This window comes from Paroedura picta, chromosome 9 (genome assembly GCF_049243985.1).
Source record: "Paroedura picta isolate Pp20150507F chromosome 9, Ppicta_v3.0, whole genome shotgun sequence".
Lineage (NCBI taxonomy): Eukaryota > Metazoa > Chordata > Lepidosauria > Squamata > Gekkonidae > Paroedura > Paroedura picta.
In genome coordinates this window covers 48,376,862-48,394,314 of record NC_135377.1, presented here as the reverse complement: position 1 = coordinate 48,394,314, position 17,453 = coordinate 48,376,862, and the positions used below count along the sequence as shown (strand labels likewise).

At 41.3% G+C, this 17,453-nt stretch overlaps 1 protein-coding gene across 3 annotated transcripts in view; it reads right to left on the bottom strand.

Moving 5' to 3' along the window:
* The window catches only part of ARHGAP28 (Rho GTPase activating protein 28), a 79,427-nt gene that overhangs the window by 21,676 nt on the left and 40,298 nt on the right, over nucleotides 1-17,453 (bottom strand). For 2 of the 3 annotated variants that reach the window (XM_077352742.1, XM_077352740.1), the window contains exons 2-7: nucleotides 14,680-14,882; nucleotides 11,048-11,265; nucleotides 6,221-6,290; nucleotides 3,399-3,556; nucleotides 1,529-1,694; nucleotides 1,331-1,422 (exon numbers count right to left, since the gene is read on the bottom strand). In XM_077352742.1, the coding sequence (XP_077208857.1) occupies nucleotides 1,331-1,422; nucleotides 1,529-1,694; nucleotides 3,399-3,556; nucleotides 6,221-6,290; nucleotides 11,048-11,265; nucleotides 14,680-14,882 (907 nt within the window). The remainder of the gene's footprint in view (nucleotides 1-1,330; nucleotides 1,423-1,528; nucleotides 1,695-3,398; nucleotides 3,557-6,220; nucleotides 6,291-11,047; nucleotides 11,266-14,679; nucleotides 14,883-17,453) is intronic. The other variant, XM_077352741.1, reaches the window with a different exon arrangement.

The window sequence follows — 17,453 nt, the reverse complement described above, 5'->3', positions numbered from 1 at the left end:
AATGCTGTATTGGTAGTATATGACTCCAGATAAATTAGGTAAGATGTGCAAAAGTACTTTGAATAGGTGCTGAATATGTGAACAACATGAAGAGACATTTTATCACATGTGGCAGACTGGTAATAAAGCAAATTTTTAAAGATACAAATACATTCATCAATGTAGAAGATTTTAAAGATTGATCTACAAATGAGGCCAGAAACTTTTCTTTTGGTACTGATAAACAGCTTTAAAATAGCCATGGAACTTTGTTTTTATATATGATAAAAGAAGCGAGACTATTCTATGTTCAGAACTGGAAGCTTTGAGAGGCTTTAAAAGATGTTGGAACTTGCAGAGATGGCTAAACTCACTTCCATGATTAGAGAAAAGATGATAACTTCATTCACTGCTAACTGGAAACACCTTACTGACTTTTTGCATGAGTGGGGGGCGGGGATGATTTGATGATTTGTGGTTTTAAGGACTAGGGAGGAAAAAGACAACATTTTCTTAGATTGGATTTGGTGATACCATAATAGATTTTTAGAGATTAAAAAAGAAAGAAAAAATTATTTTATAACTTTAATAATTTTAGAATAAGTAAGTCATCTTATTATAAATTTATTAGTTTGGACTAATTGGTATATGTTTTAGTTGTTAAGAAACTGAAAAATTTAATTGATATCTTTATTTTTATTCTTTTTTCTTTTTAATGATACTCTTTTAAACTTTTATCTTGTCTTAAATGAAAGCAGAATTACTTTTCCATATGTGCATGCAAGTTTAACTCAGTTTTTATGTGGATTACCGCAGTTTCACAGTAATCCATTTCAGTTAAAACAATCCTCTTCATTAATATAATAAGGAAAATATATCATGTTATAATTTCAGACTAGTCAGCAAGTCAATTTTACTTTGAACAACAATGCATCTCTATGGATGCTTCTAATATAGCACACCAAGAAGTAATTCATCTAATGCGACCTGGTTAAAATGTGACCCTGGTGAGAGACAAGTTATCCATGCCCACAGCCATGGTGTGTGCAGTTTTAACATGGCAGAGATCCATAGCCTAGGTAGGCAATCAATGGGATCGTAATGTTGCATACATTAATCATGACCCTATTTAAATGAGATGCTAAGCACTGCTAAGTTCCTTGAGAAAGTTCTTCTGCCTGATAGTGTTCTGTTTATATCAGACCTGAATCATATGAGGAGTCTTCCTGTGTTTCTTTCTATGAAGTACTGATAGGATTAAAATAACTGCATGCAATCTGCAGACAAAAAGGTGTGTGGTTGTTCTTATGTGCTGGAACTGACCTTTCATAACTTATTTTGTTCTACTTACTTTCTGAAAGATGAGAGGGACTTTTATTCCAGGAAACTTTTTCTGGTCACTTTCCAGCAGTATTGTTAGGGGAACTCCAAAAAGGCCATTTTCTTTGGGAAACAAAATAAAAGAGACTCTTGATAAGTAATGCCCTAAATACCGAACACCATAGCATATCTTTTGTGATCCATCACCATTACTGGCATATGCACTTACCTCGTCCTCTGACTCTTTCTGCTCTATTTCTCTTCAACTCAATGCCTAAAGCATCATAGAAGGCTGTTAACTCAATCAGAGACAAATAGCGAATTTTCTTCATGTCACCAAGAGACAAATCTCCAACTTCCGTCAGTCCAAATCGGCTTTTCCTAATTATAAAGTTCTACAATATATTTAAAAGAATTACTTTTTTTTTTTGCAAAATGCCTGTTGCGACATGTTTTGTATGAAAACAACAGAATAGAAATGGCACTCACTGTTATTTGTGTTGAAATCTTGTTGGGATTGACTTCTAAGAAAACACATGCAAGACTTGTCTGTACATTTCACATTAAACTAATCATACATTAGTATGAAGCATAATATGAAAATGTTGTTAGATAGTCTTAAAATGGATAGGTGAGGCTGTAGCTGTTTCTAGATAACGCCCCCCCCCCAAACAAGACCAGCTAGTGGTCCATAATATTGTCCAATGTACATGCAAGAAACTGTAGAAAATTTCATATAGCCTTAAAAAAAATCCTACAATCATTTGCATAGTGTCAAGATCTAGAAGCTCAAGAAACGTTACTAGAATCACACCAAAATAGACGATCCAGCAGAGGTCTACAGATAATAGGCCTATATGAAAAGCAAATGCCCTACACATAATCTGCATTGTGACTTTCTAAGTACTTCTGAATCAAGTATCTGATACGCGTACCACTTGATGAATATACAGAAAATCCAGGGGGCTTGTGTATAACACTGACCGTTTACGCACTGGGAACTTCACTGCCCCAGCTCCTGTGCAGAAGCACAAATTGGGGGTGGATGATGCACAACAGGCCAAATGCTCCCCCATGTGGGTGCAGGAAGAGGTGGGGCAACCTGCCACGACTAAATCTCCAGCCTGCAGCCCGGCATGAAACCTCCAGTGCATAAACGGCCACTGAGATGCAAACTGTTTTGAACAGCTGTTACTTGACATAGCTCTTGCTTGTATTATTCAAGTGTAATAATTACTTCAGTATGAAAGACCAAATAAAAACTCCAAAGAACTGAATTCATGCATTGTTTACACACGCGAGAAACTTTATTTTGCAATCATTAAGGGAAAACAACTAGAATAAAACAATACAATATGACAGGGTGATACATTAACATTTGAATGTTTTATTTCAGTATGAAAAAAGAGCTGTTTACTTAAGCGTATACATTACTATCATTAATAATAATAATAATAATAATAATTATTATTATTATTATTATTATTATTATTATATTTCTAGACTGCCCTTCTGAGACTGTGGGATTTCCTCAAAACTTCACTATTCAATATTTAGTCACACATTCTAGAAACCCTATACAACCTTTGGGGATATCTCATGTGTACTCAATAAAATTTGGTGGGACTCTATGAAAACACTGGGTTGGATTCTGAGCCTTCCCCCCCCCCATGCAAGTGGCACTTCTACCCACATGAGATTTCTGCGAATCCCCCTCTCTTATCACAGATGTCTCCTGCTGGTCCTTTAAGTCTACTGGTCCTCTAAGTCTACTGACACCCCAGGAGCAGCATTTTTTACAGTGATAACGGGAGGGTTTCTCCCAGTGCAGGAGCTCTCCCAGAGAAGCAGTTCAGTACAAGGGAACTTTCAGATTCAGTTAGATACCTTAAAAGAGATCTTTGGCTAATTATTTCAGACATTCAATAATCAATTGAGAGGGTCAGCATCCACTGGAGCAAAGAATTACTGCCTCCCAAGTGAGCAACAAACTGTATTACTTTTACTGTGAAAAAGTATTACCCTATATTTAAGCATATTGTGCCAGTAAGCAAGATGCTAATAGAAGGGCTAAATAAATACAAATAACTTCAACTCACCGGCAAAGCAGATTCCTCCTTTTTAAAACTCTGATTACTATGCCATTCTCTGTGCTTGGGAATCTCTGTGATGGATTCTGAGAAAGAGACTTCAAAGGATAGTTCTTCTGTCACTGATTGGTTGACCTTCTCGAATTCACATTCTAGATAGCTAGTAGCTGAAATCAAGGGAGATTACACATGAATGATGTATTCTCTACAGATAAATATTCAAGGAAGCGAGAGGTGTCTGACCATTACTGAGAAATTGGCAGCAACCAATTCCTCGTTCCACGGTTAAACCATCATTAGGGTCACTGTGAGATTCACATGGGAATAATATATATTTTTACTGATTTATTCAATCTCAATTCTTTACTTAGCCATTAATTAACTGAATGGCTTCCCTCTCCCTGTCTCCTTGAAATATCAGGAGACCATCAATTATTGGAAACTGCAGCTTTCACTGTCACCAGAATTGGATCCTGCAAAAGTCTAGACACCAAATGGGAAATGCAGCTTTCACTACCAGAATCAGATCCTGCAAAAGTCTAGACACCAAATACCTGAGAGTAAAGAACTGCTGAGACATCTGAATGTATGTGGAATTTAAAGAGCTGCACTATGCTCCCAAATCTCATGTTGGAGCTCTCGACACAGGACTGCAAGTGCAGACTGTATTTATTTTATTTTATTTATTTTTTATTGTTTGGTTTATAGTCTGCCACTGCCAGACAAGCTGGCTCATGGCAAGTAACACAGTAAAAATCCCCACAATAAAATCCCAGTAAAACAAAGTAGAAAAATTAGCCCTTCCCAGCAGTGAAAACTAGCTTCTCCCATCCCTTCCCAGGAGACTTTACAATAGCCCGTTCCTCGGGGAACAGATGGAAATTGGAGTAGACTGATGTTCTAGCCAATTCAGAGGGGGCTATATCAAGCTGCCCTAGCCTCAACCAAAAGCCTAGTGGAGGGGCTCCTTCTTGCAGGTCCTGTGGAACTGAGAGAGCTCCGACAGGGCCCTTAGTTCTCCTGGGAGCTCATTCCAGGTCAGCGCCAGGACCGAAAAGGCTTTGGCCCAGGCTGAGGCCTGGCATGCCTTCCACGGGCCAGGGATCACCAACAAGTTCTCACTCACAGAGCGAAAGGCTCTGCAAGGAGCATAGGGGAGCAGGCAGTCCCACAGGTATGTGGGGCCCAGACTGTGAATGACTTTGAAGTATAGCAGATTTTTAAAAATGGTATAGCATATTAAAAAAAAAAAACAGGCCTGAAAAAAAGCAATACCACTCTGTGTGCACCCCCACCCCCTAGTCAACTCTAGAGTTGCCTGGAAACACCTGTCCTAACAGAATGGCTTCAGTGCCTTCAACCTTGACTCCTCTCACATTGCCTAAGGGTAACCCAGCTTTTTCTGGGTCATGGGCAACAGGGTATAACTAGATCCCTTTCCCCTTAGTACAGCACTTTTCTGCTCAAAACACTTCCCTTCAATTTGACCCCCTCCACACAGTTTTACTTTTACCCTAATAACTTTCTTTACTATTTCAGTTTATTTACTTTCCTGGCAATGCCAGGGGTATACATATATCGATAAATCGATAAATCGATAAATCGATAAATCGATAAATCGATAAATCGATAGAAGGAAGGAAGAAAGGAAGAAAGGAAGAAAGGAAGAAAGGAAGAAAGGAAGAAAGGAAGGAAGAAAGAAAGAAAGAAAGAAAGAAAGAAAGAAAGAAAGAAAGAAAGAAAGAAAGAAAGAAAGAAAGAAAGAAAGAAAGAAAGAAAGAAAGAAAGAAAGAAAGAAAGAAATGCAATTTTGGTTACATAAAACCAGAGTGAAGAAAATTCACCTTCCATTATTTCATTTGGAGTGCTAGTAAAAAAAAACCTGCCATCTGGTATCTACACAACTGTCTGCAGCATGCACCAACACATTTCCAGTTATGGGGAGAGCAAAGCACACATCTGAGGTGTGATTGTTGCATAATGGTGTACACTCTTTTAGCACCCTTATCTCACCACGCCTAAGGCTGGGAGCGATTGAGGCAAAAGAAGAAGGGGGTGACTGAAGCAGTAGGTGCGAACTTAAATGGACTCCAGGAAATGGTAGGCCTGGAGGATCACTGTCCATGGGGTCGCGATGGGTCGGACACGACTTTGCACCTAACAACAATCTCACCACGCAAGACACATTTTATCAAAGTCTAGGCTGTGGTAAAAACTACAGCATAAAGGTAAAGGTATCCCCTGTGCAAGCACCGAGTCATGTCTGACCCTTGGGGTGATGCCCTCCAGCGTTTTCATGGCAGACTCGATACGGAGTGGTTTGCCAGTGCCTTCCCCAGTCATTACCGTTTACCCCCCAGCAAGCTGGGTACTCATTTTACCGACCTCGGAAGGATGGAAGGCTGAGTCGACCTTGAGCCAGCTGCTGGGATTGAACTCCCAGCCTCATGGGCAGAGCTTCAGACAGCATGTTGGCTGCCTTACCACTCTGCGCCACAAGAGGCTCATTACTACAGCATATTCTACATCAAATCATTATTTGTTTCTATTCCTTCTACTGACATCAACAGAACTTAAATACACTTAACTTTAAATGGATTGCAGCCTTACTATTTTTAAAGTATATTGGATATTAATTAGAATTACCTATCAATACCTGGTAGTGGTAGACAAAAACAAGGCAATACTGGTTATTTAACACAGAATTGTTTTTACTCATAAGAGCACTTAAAAAAAAATAACAAGCATTATCAACATGCCAAAGAGTTCATTCAACACTGGTTCATCATAGCATCAAGCTACATAATCAAATGTATTCATGGCTAACCAACCTGGTTTGTGGATGGGGAGCTGGATACCATTAGTCATCACTGGTGATGCGGGTATGGCCTCAAAAGCAGGCTGGAGAAGAAGAAAGACATCACCATAAATCATCTCTAACACAGTGTTACAATATTATGTTCCTTTGGAGGCTTTTTGTTCCAGTGATTTATTGCAACATATTTTTATGTCACTTTCTTTTTTCTTACTTTGGAACATGTTTGAGTTAATCTTAAAAACATTGAAAAAAAAGTATCGACTGCAGCCAGCTTTTGCACTAAATCTCATCCAGTTCTCTTCTTTACTAAAGCTAATGAACCCAAGCATAACTTCTTCCTTTTTCACAAGGAGAATATTTGTTTGAATCTAAGTTAAATTACAATGAAAAAAGTCCACACATATAAATACTTGTGGCATTTTCAGCAATAAACTGCAAGTAATTCACCCACTGAATTTAGTATTTTGAGATATTACCAATGTATTGTTCCAAGGCTTCTTAACAGCCAACAAAGTTGGATCCTTTCTTTTTTGGAGCTACAAATTACTAACTTGCCTCTTGTGCTGGTCAGGAGACACTCTGGAGGGTGTTCTATGCCAGTGGTCCCCAACTTTTTAATCACCGGGGACCACTCAACACCGGGGACCACTCAACGACTTTTACTGAGGCCCGGTGGGGGGGAGTAGTTTACTCCTCTACTCTCAACTACTGCCCTAGCGCTCTCTGATCGCTATGGTAATGTTTAAACATCCCTTCAAAATAAGATACAGACACGCCACAACAATGAAGTGTGTTGTAAAGGGCTGGGGGGGATGAAGTATAGGGCCGGGGGGGGGGGGGGGGGAGAAGGCGTCCTTCGGGGCTCACCTCCAACTAGTCGAAGGGCCACATGTGGTCCGCAGCCCACAGGTTGGGGATCGCTATTCTACACAACAGAATGAGCTGCAGTACAAGGAGAGCTGCCAAGTTGGGAACATCCCCTGATACTAACAAAGAGAAGTTCTGCTTATCTAACCCAAGATGAAAAATCAACAAAATATAAAGAATATAAATTATTCAAACTGTAAAATATTACAAGTACAGAAACTAGATTCAGACCAAAATCATTTTATCTACCAGGTATTCTGGAGGGCCAACAAACAGGGCAAAGAAGTCAAGGCTTAATAACACCAAACCATTACACTATTTTCTGGAGCACGTGATATGAGGCCATAATATTTGTTTTATTTTATACTTTCTGTCCTTGTAAGAGTCACTATATACAGGAGGCAATTCCAGTGACCCTCAATGATCTTCTAAATCCATAACACTTGTTTACTTTAACTAATACATCTTCTACAATATGAATCCTAAGCACTCACTTTTCTTTTTTGTTCGGGCAAGGAGGTTTACCAAAATACAGATAGCTAGACGCCACTGATTGAAAAATAGGAAGTGATTTTCTTGCAGCTTATCACTGTAGGTGTGAATATATGAGTTTATATTGTGTTTCTGCATGTGGATACTTGATCAAAAAAAGTTATCATTGTGAAATGATGATAACAAGCATCATGTCTCATTTCAAGGGTGAGAGACAAAGAAACTACCGTTTCTTTCTTCACTGCTGCTTGAATGAGTTGAAGAGTTTTTCTGGGGAGTGGGTTCCAGAATTTTTGTGCCATGAAAAATAAGGCTTTTTCCAGGCTTGCCACATGCCTAACCTCAGAAGGTAGAAGGACCTGAAGTAGGGCCTTGGAATATGGCCATAGGAGTTGGATACGTCCATAAGAGATGTGGTGCCAAACTATACACACCAGCACCTTGAATTGTGCCTAGAAACAGACCAGGAGTTAGTGGAGATAGAACGAGCTGTGAGAAGGCATTAACTACTCTGATCCAGCCATGCATCCCAGCAGATTTAACTCTCCTGGAAGGGCAAGGGTAATATAAGCAGGTGGTAGTTCTCAAACTTCTAAGAATGCAGTCCACATCCTCCCAATGAATAAACTGAAAAGAATCCCAAAAAATTGAAGAAGTCACTACCCTGTCACTGGTGAACCCTGTCACCAGTAATTTATTTTTAATTAATTTATTGTATTTCTATACTGCCCTCCCCGAAGGCTCAGGTCGAGGTCAAGAAGGCTTCCTTGGGACAAGGGACCACCAGGAGGTTGGAGGAGGTAGAGCGCAAGGCTCTTTGAGGGGCGATCCCTCGGGTATATTGGGCCCAGACCGTGTATGGCCTTGAAGGTGATAACCAAAACCTTAAGCCTGATCTGGAATTCAATCGGGAGCCGGCACAGCTGCTGGAGGATGGGCTGGATGTGGGATCTCTGAGGTGTTGATGTGAGGACCTTGGCAGCTGCATTGTGGACTAATTGCAGTTTCCAGATCAAGGATAAGGGCAGGCCGACCGTTGCATGGATCACTGTGGCTAGGTGTTCCTGGGCCAAGTAGGGCGCTAGTAGTTTGGCTTGGCGGAGGTGGTAAAATGCCAGCCGTGCTACCATTGTGATCTGAGCCTCCATTGAGAGGGAGGCATCAGGATGCAAGAGTGCTGGACAAAATGGTTGCAGTTCTACCCAAGATGAACCAGATGGACTGTACTCCCCATGCTTTGCAAACTTTTGGGGGCAGTCCTGTTTAAACCAAACTGCCCAAGAGAGCCCCAGCTGAGTCAGTGGGGAGAGTGCCCCTCCCCTTTTGGTTGTTTTGCAGGCCATCTTCTGCAGTTCATATAACCACTCTCTGTTTAATGGGATTGGAGAAAAAACCCAAAAAACAGCTGAGTAGTGGAAACAATTTGTTCCAGTCCTTCAGCTGTTTTTTGAGGTCTGCTGGTAATCCCTAAACATATAAAGTATTTTTCCAATAATTTTTCCTGGTTTTAAAAAAATCAAGGATATGCTTGAGGTGCTGAAATATAACTAAAAAATATCAATGAGGTGTTTTTTGGAGTATGAATTCAGATTGGGTAGATCTGAATACACACCCCTAATCACAACAAAACAGCCTCTTGTGGCGCAGGGTGGTAAGGCAGCAGTCATGCAGTCTGAAAGCTCTGCCCATGAGGCTGGGAGTTCAATCCCAGAAGCCAGCTAAAGGTCGACTCAGCCTTCCATCCTTCCGAGGTCGGTAAAATGAGGACCCAGCTTGCTGGGGGGTAAATGGTAATGACTGGGGAAGGCAGTGGCAAACCACCCCGTATTGAGTCTGCCATGAAAACGCTAGTGGGCGTCACCCCAAGGGTCAGACATGACCCGGTGCTTGCACAGGGGATACCTTTACCTTTAATCACAACAACTTTGCAGTATACATTTTTTCACACTGTCAGTAACTGCAACAGATGCTGGGGGGAAATTCAGCAAGTTTGAACTTATCACAAACTGCAAGTGTTCTACAATGGGGCATGAATGGTTAAGCTACTTGCGTAGTTTGTCCACTGAGGGTGTATTTGCCAGAAAAATCAACTATCTCATGCTTTCTCTCTAAATAGCCAACTCATTTTTACAGTGGTCAAAGTACAGATTTCAAACAGCTTGCATACCAGCTGCCTCATGGATCACCTCTTCTGACAGCTGGTTCCAGAGGATAGGGGCCACCACTGAGAAGGCTTTTACCCTTCTAAACACAAGGCAAGTTTGTGGACTAGGGACCTTCATTAAATGCTGAGATGAAGATTGGAGAAGTTGGGGAGAATCATGTTGGGAGAGGTAGTCCTGAAGGTATGAAGGCCTGAAGCCATTTAGGGCTTTAAAGATAAGTACCAATACTTTGAATTGGCACCAGAAACGAACTGGAAGCTAGTGCAGCTGCCATGGGATAGGTGTTAGATGAACTGACCAGGACACTCCTGTCAACAATCCGGCAGCTACGATCTAAGCCACCTGCAGTTTCTGAAGCATTTTCAAAGGAAGCTCTGTGTAGAGTGCTTTACAGTAGTCCAGTCTCAAGGTGACCAAGATGACGACTGAGAGGTGATCTGATGACCATAGAGAGGATGGAGCCGAGTTCTCTTCTCTTGCCTGGAGGGATTGACCAGAACTAATGGGGTGAAATTAACTCAAAAGAAATTCCATCTAAACATTCAGAAGAAGTTCCTGAAGGTAAAACCAGTTTCTCAGGCTTCCTCAGGAGGTGGTGTGTTCTCCAACTTTGGAAATTTTAAACAGAGGCTGGATAGCCATCTGACAGAGAGGCAGGTTCTGTGAAGGTTCAAGGGGGTGGCAGGTTACAGTGGATGAGCAATAGGGTTGTGAGTATCCTGCATTTTGTGGGGGGTTGGACTAGATGACCTAGGAGGTACCTTCGCACTCTGTTATTCTATGACTATATAAATCATTAGTGCAAGGCCCTCCCAAGATAGATAGGGAGCTAGTTGGCAGGCCTGGCATAGATGGTAAAACACAGTTTTTGTCACAAAGGACATGTTTGTCCATGGAGAGAAAAGAATTGAGTCACAATCCTAAATTCCTGACAGAGTCAACCACAGAAAGTCAGAACCTATCAAGGATCAGCAGAAGTAGTCACCCCAGCAGTTCAGGCTTCCTCAGCCACATAATCTCTTTCTTAGATAGATTTATGTTCAACCAGCTCTCACCTAGCCATTCCACCATACATCCAGGCAGGACTGGAATTCCATCTACCAGTCGTTCCTTAAATAAGGGAGAGCAGTAGGTATCATCTGCCAGTTGATGACACCCCACTCCAAACCTCCTGACAGTAACCTTCAGAGATTGTAACCTTCAGAGATTGCTGTTTTAGAACCTAGCAGAATGACAAGATGTCATTTAAACTGAAATGCTTGAATATCATTTTGCCAGGTAACTATAATAACCCCACAAATATCCATTCTACTTACAGAATTATCACTGACCCCAAAGATGTCTCGTACATCTCTAGCTTGGTGTTTATTCTTCTTTCTCATCGTTTGAGTGTATGTGTTGTATCTTTTTTGTACTGCAGCTGCTTGAGTTCGGGTCAGGGTGGAAAGCAATGCTTCCCCATCCTCCTCTTCAGACCCTGATATTAACGTCGACAGACCAACATCATGCAACCATTCAGCTTCCAGTTCCCCTTCTGTGAGAGGGAAAGATTACATTAATAATAATCAATCAGCTCATTAATAGAATGAAAGAGAGGGGAAAACACTGAATGGCAGGAAATCACACCTTCAGACATCAAGCACATAAAAACCTGAAAACAAAATACCTGGGCCACTACAGGGTCTAAAGCACAAGGAAACTTGTTGAAAGTGCTTATGGGATCTTTTTCCCTTTCCCAGCCAGCCTCTTTGGACTCTGAGGGCAAAATTCTATGGGGCATGGCTTGGCAGCAGCTGGGAGCACTCACTATCCTCTCACCTCTTTTGCGTTGTGCTGCTGTCAAAAGAGAGATTTAGGGATGATTTCACAAGATTTGAATTCCTCACATTCCCAGATTAGAAACTTCTCCCCCTTAATGAGTCATGGAAAGCTTGTGAGAGTAGATGAGCCGTGGGTGTCATAGATGATACAGAATTCCAGCCAGAACAAACTGACAATGGTGTGTGTGTGGGGGGGGGGGGAGGTAGTGCTGTAGAGCTGAAGTGTCTAATTCCACAGTGTACCATACATCTGGGATTTTTAGAAATAAAGACAAGCATTCTCTGGAGTCCTTGTTGTTCTAAAACCAGTAGGCAACACTTTGCTTAGTGCAGTCAGGCAATCAGGGCTGAATGAACCACTGAAGCACCTTGACATCTGCTCCGTGGGGGCAATGGGGCCTCTCTCAGTTGGGAGAGGAAGTTGCTGCTTGCTTTGCTAAAAGCAGCTCCAAAGTCCTGTGGCTGGGCGATAACCTCTGCATTGCAGAAGACATGGTCAAAAGCCTTCTAATTTCCATTGAAGTCTTGGGATATACACACAGTGATAAAACAGTTGAAGAAAAGAAATGGAGGCAGCAAAAATGAAAATCAGAAAATAGTGCTCTGGCCAAGTTCTGGCCTGGAAACCATTCTGCTAATTTTGCAGACAAAAAAAAAGCAGAAAATTAAATTGTCATTTGCTCTCAATCACTGGCACAATGCCTCATGATCTTTATCTGCACCATCTGTACATAGCGGCATGACCAATTCATTAAGTTGGTGCCTGAGGCTAATGGAACGATGAGTCTTCTGAAACTTTTTTTTAATACAACCACAACTGGAACTAATCATTCATCCTTCTTCCTTCAAGAGCATATCTAAGCTCTCTCAACGGCACTTTCATTATTCTCTGTATGGAATAAATACAAGATCTCTTTGTAGGATAAATTTAAAGATGAAGAAGAAGAGTAGGTTTTTATATACCGCTTTACACAACCCGAAGGAGTCTTAAAGTGGCTTATAATTGCATTCCCTTCCTCTCCCTACAACAGTGACCCTGTGAAGTAGGTGAAGTTGAGAGAGCTCTGACAGGACTGTTTGATCAGAAGAGCATTATCAGGGCTGTGACCAGCCCAAGGTCCCCCAGCTGGCTGCACCCAGGGAATCAGATCTAGTTTGCCAGATTAGAAGCTGTTGCTCTTAACCACTACAGCACATATGATCCAACCGCATTAAGGACATTAAGCTGTAACTCTAAGCAACCTTACTAGCAACTGAAACCAGTGGAATATATACCTTAGCAAACATGTCAAGAATCCTCAGGGGATTTATTCAACTTGAACTAAATAGGACCCATAAGTTAGATATTTTGCTGTAATGATTTAAAAACAGTTTCTGCAATTTATAGGAACAAATATTTTCCAAAGTATCTTCATTCAGCCATTTTTTCTCCTTTTTTAAATCACAGAATTATCTTTTTGTGCTAGAGATGACAGACTCCAGGTAGTATGTGAAAATCTCCTGGAATTACAGCTCATCTCCAGACTACAGAAGTCAGTTCCCCTTGAGAAAATACATGGTTTCGAGGGTCGACTCTATGGCATTGCGCCCCAGTGAGATCCTCTCCAGGCCCCATCCCTAAATCTGCAGGAAGGGTCCCTAGATCTGGCAACCCTACTCCCACATCCCCCCACTAGTGTCCAAGGAGGACCTGACAATCCTATTTTCTGCCCCTTCCTCTTGGCTACAAAGAAGGATGAATTAATAATGGTTTATCTGTAAAACAGTGGTGTTTAGGACATTACATCATGCAAACTTGACTTTCAACAACTAAATTTGTAGTTATATTGGCATGGTTAAATTTACTGTATCTTAGTGATCCTATGCCTACTAAAATGGCAATAAAACCAAATATTCCACAGACATGATACTTGCTTGTATGTACTCACAGGGCTCTCTAGGCACACAGGGAACCCTCCAGTTTATACATTTTCAAGGGATTTATTTATTTTTGTTTATTCATCCTATCATTCCTCCTCTATCACATATGATGAAGACAAAATATGCTCATGGCCCTTCAGCAGGCACATCATTTGGAGTGTGGTCCAAATTTATTCAGGCAAGAAGAAGCAGTAGGAGGATTAATTAGCATCAGAGGAAAAGCATCAATCATGCTTCCTACTCACTGACCCTGCTGATGATTGGAATTTGTTTGTAAATTTCAACAGTACTGAAAATCAAAATAGTGTTTATTTCCCAAACAGTAAAACCGTATCAAAATGCTCTGCACATGCATGTTCTCATATTTCTTCCTCCATCCCTCAAGCCTAAACTGTGATGAAAAAAAGTAAAAACTAAAACATGGTCTACAGTTTGTCTTCCTCTCTGTTCTAACTTTGCCCGTTTTGCTAATCTGGCAGTTCAGTGTGACAATGTTGTATACAGGCACAATCACATGAAGTATTTACATTTATTTCTAATTATTATTATATGTATGGGTTAATATAAATTAGTATGATAATACTAATTATATATTTATTGGTATAATATAAATTAGTAGATATACTAATATGCATGAATTAATAATTTGTACAATTTAGGTAATAGGTAGCAATTTATATAAATATACTGACAACATTTCAAAAATGTAACTATAGTTTTCCATTTCTATGGTCCTCTCACTACTTGTGTTGCATATAAATTAGAAAGTTAGGACCATGAATCTCTAGGAATTTGGAAAGTGTGAATTTACTCAAAATATTTATTTTAAATGTATTCATGAGTCTCGGTGCTTCGGTAAGGAAGTGTCCAAAAATAGTGCACCCCATCAGGGTAAAACTAATTAATGCACCACTGTATCTGTAATCACAAGCAGATATACAAGAAAATCAGCATTGAGTACTGGCTAGAGTATCAGACTGCAAGATCCAGGTTCAAATTTCTACTCTGTTTTGGAAGCTTTCTGAATGAGATATTCTCAGCCCAACCCAACTGGGAGAAGGACTGTGTATAAATGAAGTAAATGAATAAATAACTGGATTAAATATCAAGGATCAGGATTATGTTAATGACTAAGAATGTTAAAAAACTTTAAAAGAATCAAATGTTTAAAGCACATGTGAAAATGGAATGGAAGTGAGTATGCTCACCATCAGGAGACTTGACTTCCAGCAGAGTTTGGTCATCTTGTCTGTCCTCAGAACTTTCTTTGATATTTTCCACCTCACACCAGAAATCTTCCATGGAAGTACTATCAACAGAGGCTTGGGAATTGGAACGGCTGTACACAGGAGGATGTAAAGATTCATTGGAGATCATTCTGTTAATTCTTTGGCATCGGGGAAGGGATTTTCTAAAATAAGATAAGAATTAAACAAAGATTAAAGGAATGTCATAGACTTCTTGAGAGCCTCTTGTGGCACAGAGTGGTAAGGCAACAGACATGCAATCTGAAAGCTCTGCCCATGAGGCTGGGAGTTCAATCCCAGCAGCCAGCTCAAGGTTGACTCAGCCTTCCAACCTTCCGAGGTCGGTAAAATGAGTACCCAGCTTGCTGGGGGGTAAACGGTAATGACTGGGGAAGGCACTGGCAAACCACCCCGTATTGAGTCTGCCATGAAAACGCTAGAGGGCATCACCCCAAAGGTCAGACATGATCCAGTGCTTGCACAGGGGATACCTTTACCTTTACCTATAGACTTCTTGAGCATTTTGTACCATGCTAGCCCAAACTACTATGCTCCAATGCTACCTTGGGTATGCGGCAACCACCTGACAAGATGACGTGTTCTTCACATGCAGTCAAGTGTTGTAATGAGATTTGATTTGATTTTACAACTTTTATATCCTGCCTTTATGTCCTCCAAAGATTCACCAAAAAATTACATCATACATAACAAAATTCTTTTTTTGTCATCTAAACTAAAGCTCAACACTTCAAAGATAGGAGGGCTTATGGCTAGATAAGGGTCCAAGTGAGGAAGCATGCCTACTCAACTTGGATGGAGTGCAGCTCTCAATGGCTCACTCTGCCAGGAACCTGGGAGGGATACTTGATGCCTCTATTTCAATGTTGGCTCAGGTAATGAAAGTAGCACAGCTAGCATTCTACCACAGCTGGCCAAATTACTAGTGCTCTACTTGGCCCCAGAACATCTAGCCACAGTGATCGACATGACGGTCACCTCTAGACTGGAATTCTGCAACTTGCTCTATGCAGGCCTGTCCTTAACCTTGATCTGGAAACTACAGCTAGTCCAGAATGCAGCGGCCAGGGTCCTCACAGCAACACCATGGAGGGCCCACATTCGGCCTATCCTTTAATAGCTGCACTGGCTACCAGTCGAATTCTGAACCAGACTTCAGGTTCTGGTAATCACCTTTAAGGCCATATGCCATCTGGGCCCAGTGTACTTGAGGGACCACCTTTCTGCCTGCACTCCTCAGAGATTTACACACTGCCACCTCTAACTGGCTGGTGATTCCTGACCCCCCAAAAGTTTGCTTGACCTCAACAAATGCCAGAGCCTTCTCCGTCCTGGCCCCACCTGGGGAATAAGCTTCCAGAAAGAGATCAGGTCCTTAACGGAACTATAGGCCTACAAAAGGGAGATTTTCCACCAAGCATTTGGTTGAGGTCAACTTGAACCAACGCCTTCTACTGGCCCTCGAGCCCCCCTCTGTGCAGGAATCCAACCAGCCATGGGTCCATCATATGCTTTAGTGTGAATTGCTATTTTAACTATTGTTCTATTGTTCAACTGTACTATTTGTTCTATTGTTATTACTGTTACTATTAGCATGGCTAGTAATTTCTTTGTATTGTTCTGTTATGTCTATGTTTCATGTAAACCACCCTGATCTTATAGTTCAAAAGGAAACCTATCCTTCAACTGGGAAGGAAGTGTAATTCACTAAATACAAGAAAGGAAGGAACAAGAGAGAGTTTCTGTGCTGCAAAGTGTAAGTGCTACAAACGACTGCTTCTTATTGCACATCCTGATGCTTCTGAGATTTTAAACAATACTGGAAGACTTGCAAAACAGAGCTGTTCTGCCAAGCCTATAGTTGAGGTCATGTAATAACACCATGAGATGCTGGCCCTCCCTACTTCAAAATTCATCCATAGACTGGAAACCTCTCCAAGCTCTGCTCAACCCTCACAGGGTTAAATTTCAGATAGGAGACAATTTTATTTATTATTTATTTATTACTCAAACTTGCATGCTGCCACTTCCAGTGCCAGCTTTAATTAATTTTAATGTTTTAATACTAATGTTAAATATTAGTTTTAATACTAATGTTAAATTGATTTTATTGTGAATAGTTACCATCTGACCAATGCACGGGGAAAAAGGCCAGGTCAGTGCTTGCATGGCAATGGGATTAATCCGTGCTTATGCATGATGTTGCCACTAGCTGGAACCCCTCCCAGGTCTGGCTTGGATTAGGGCTTCCAGTGCCCTCGGTTTAGGGCACATGGATAGTTTCCACCTTTCCTTTGTCACTGCAGGCACCATCAGCAGCGAGGCCAGGCCAGGCCCAAGTGCACAGGGAGAGTTGAGCCTTCCAGGCCTGGCTCCTCCCCCACCTACAGTGTCCCAGCAGGGACAGAAAATGTCCCATTTGGCTCTGTGGTACTTTGTGGCACTGCAGAGCCAAACGGGACATTTTTGTCACATTTTGTGACAAACAGGACATTTTTGTCACATTTTGTAAGTATCCCTCTCATCCCCCACCCCAGCAAAGTGCAGCGGAGTCTATGTGCGCACGCAGAACTCTAGGGCGAACCATGTCTGGTGGGAGAAATCTTCCCCCTTCATAGTGGGACATGCTGCTCTGCTGCAAGAAACCGGTGGTAGCCTGATGTGGCCACCATCAATCCACTTCTAAGGTCATAGCAACCTGCCAACATCTTCTTTCT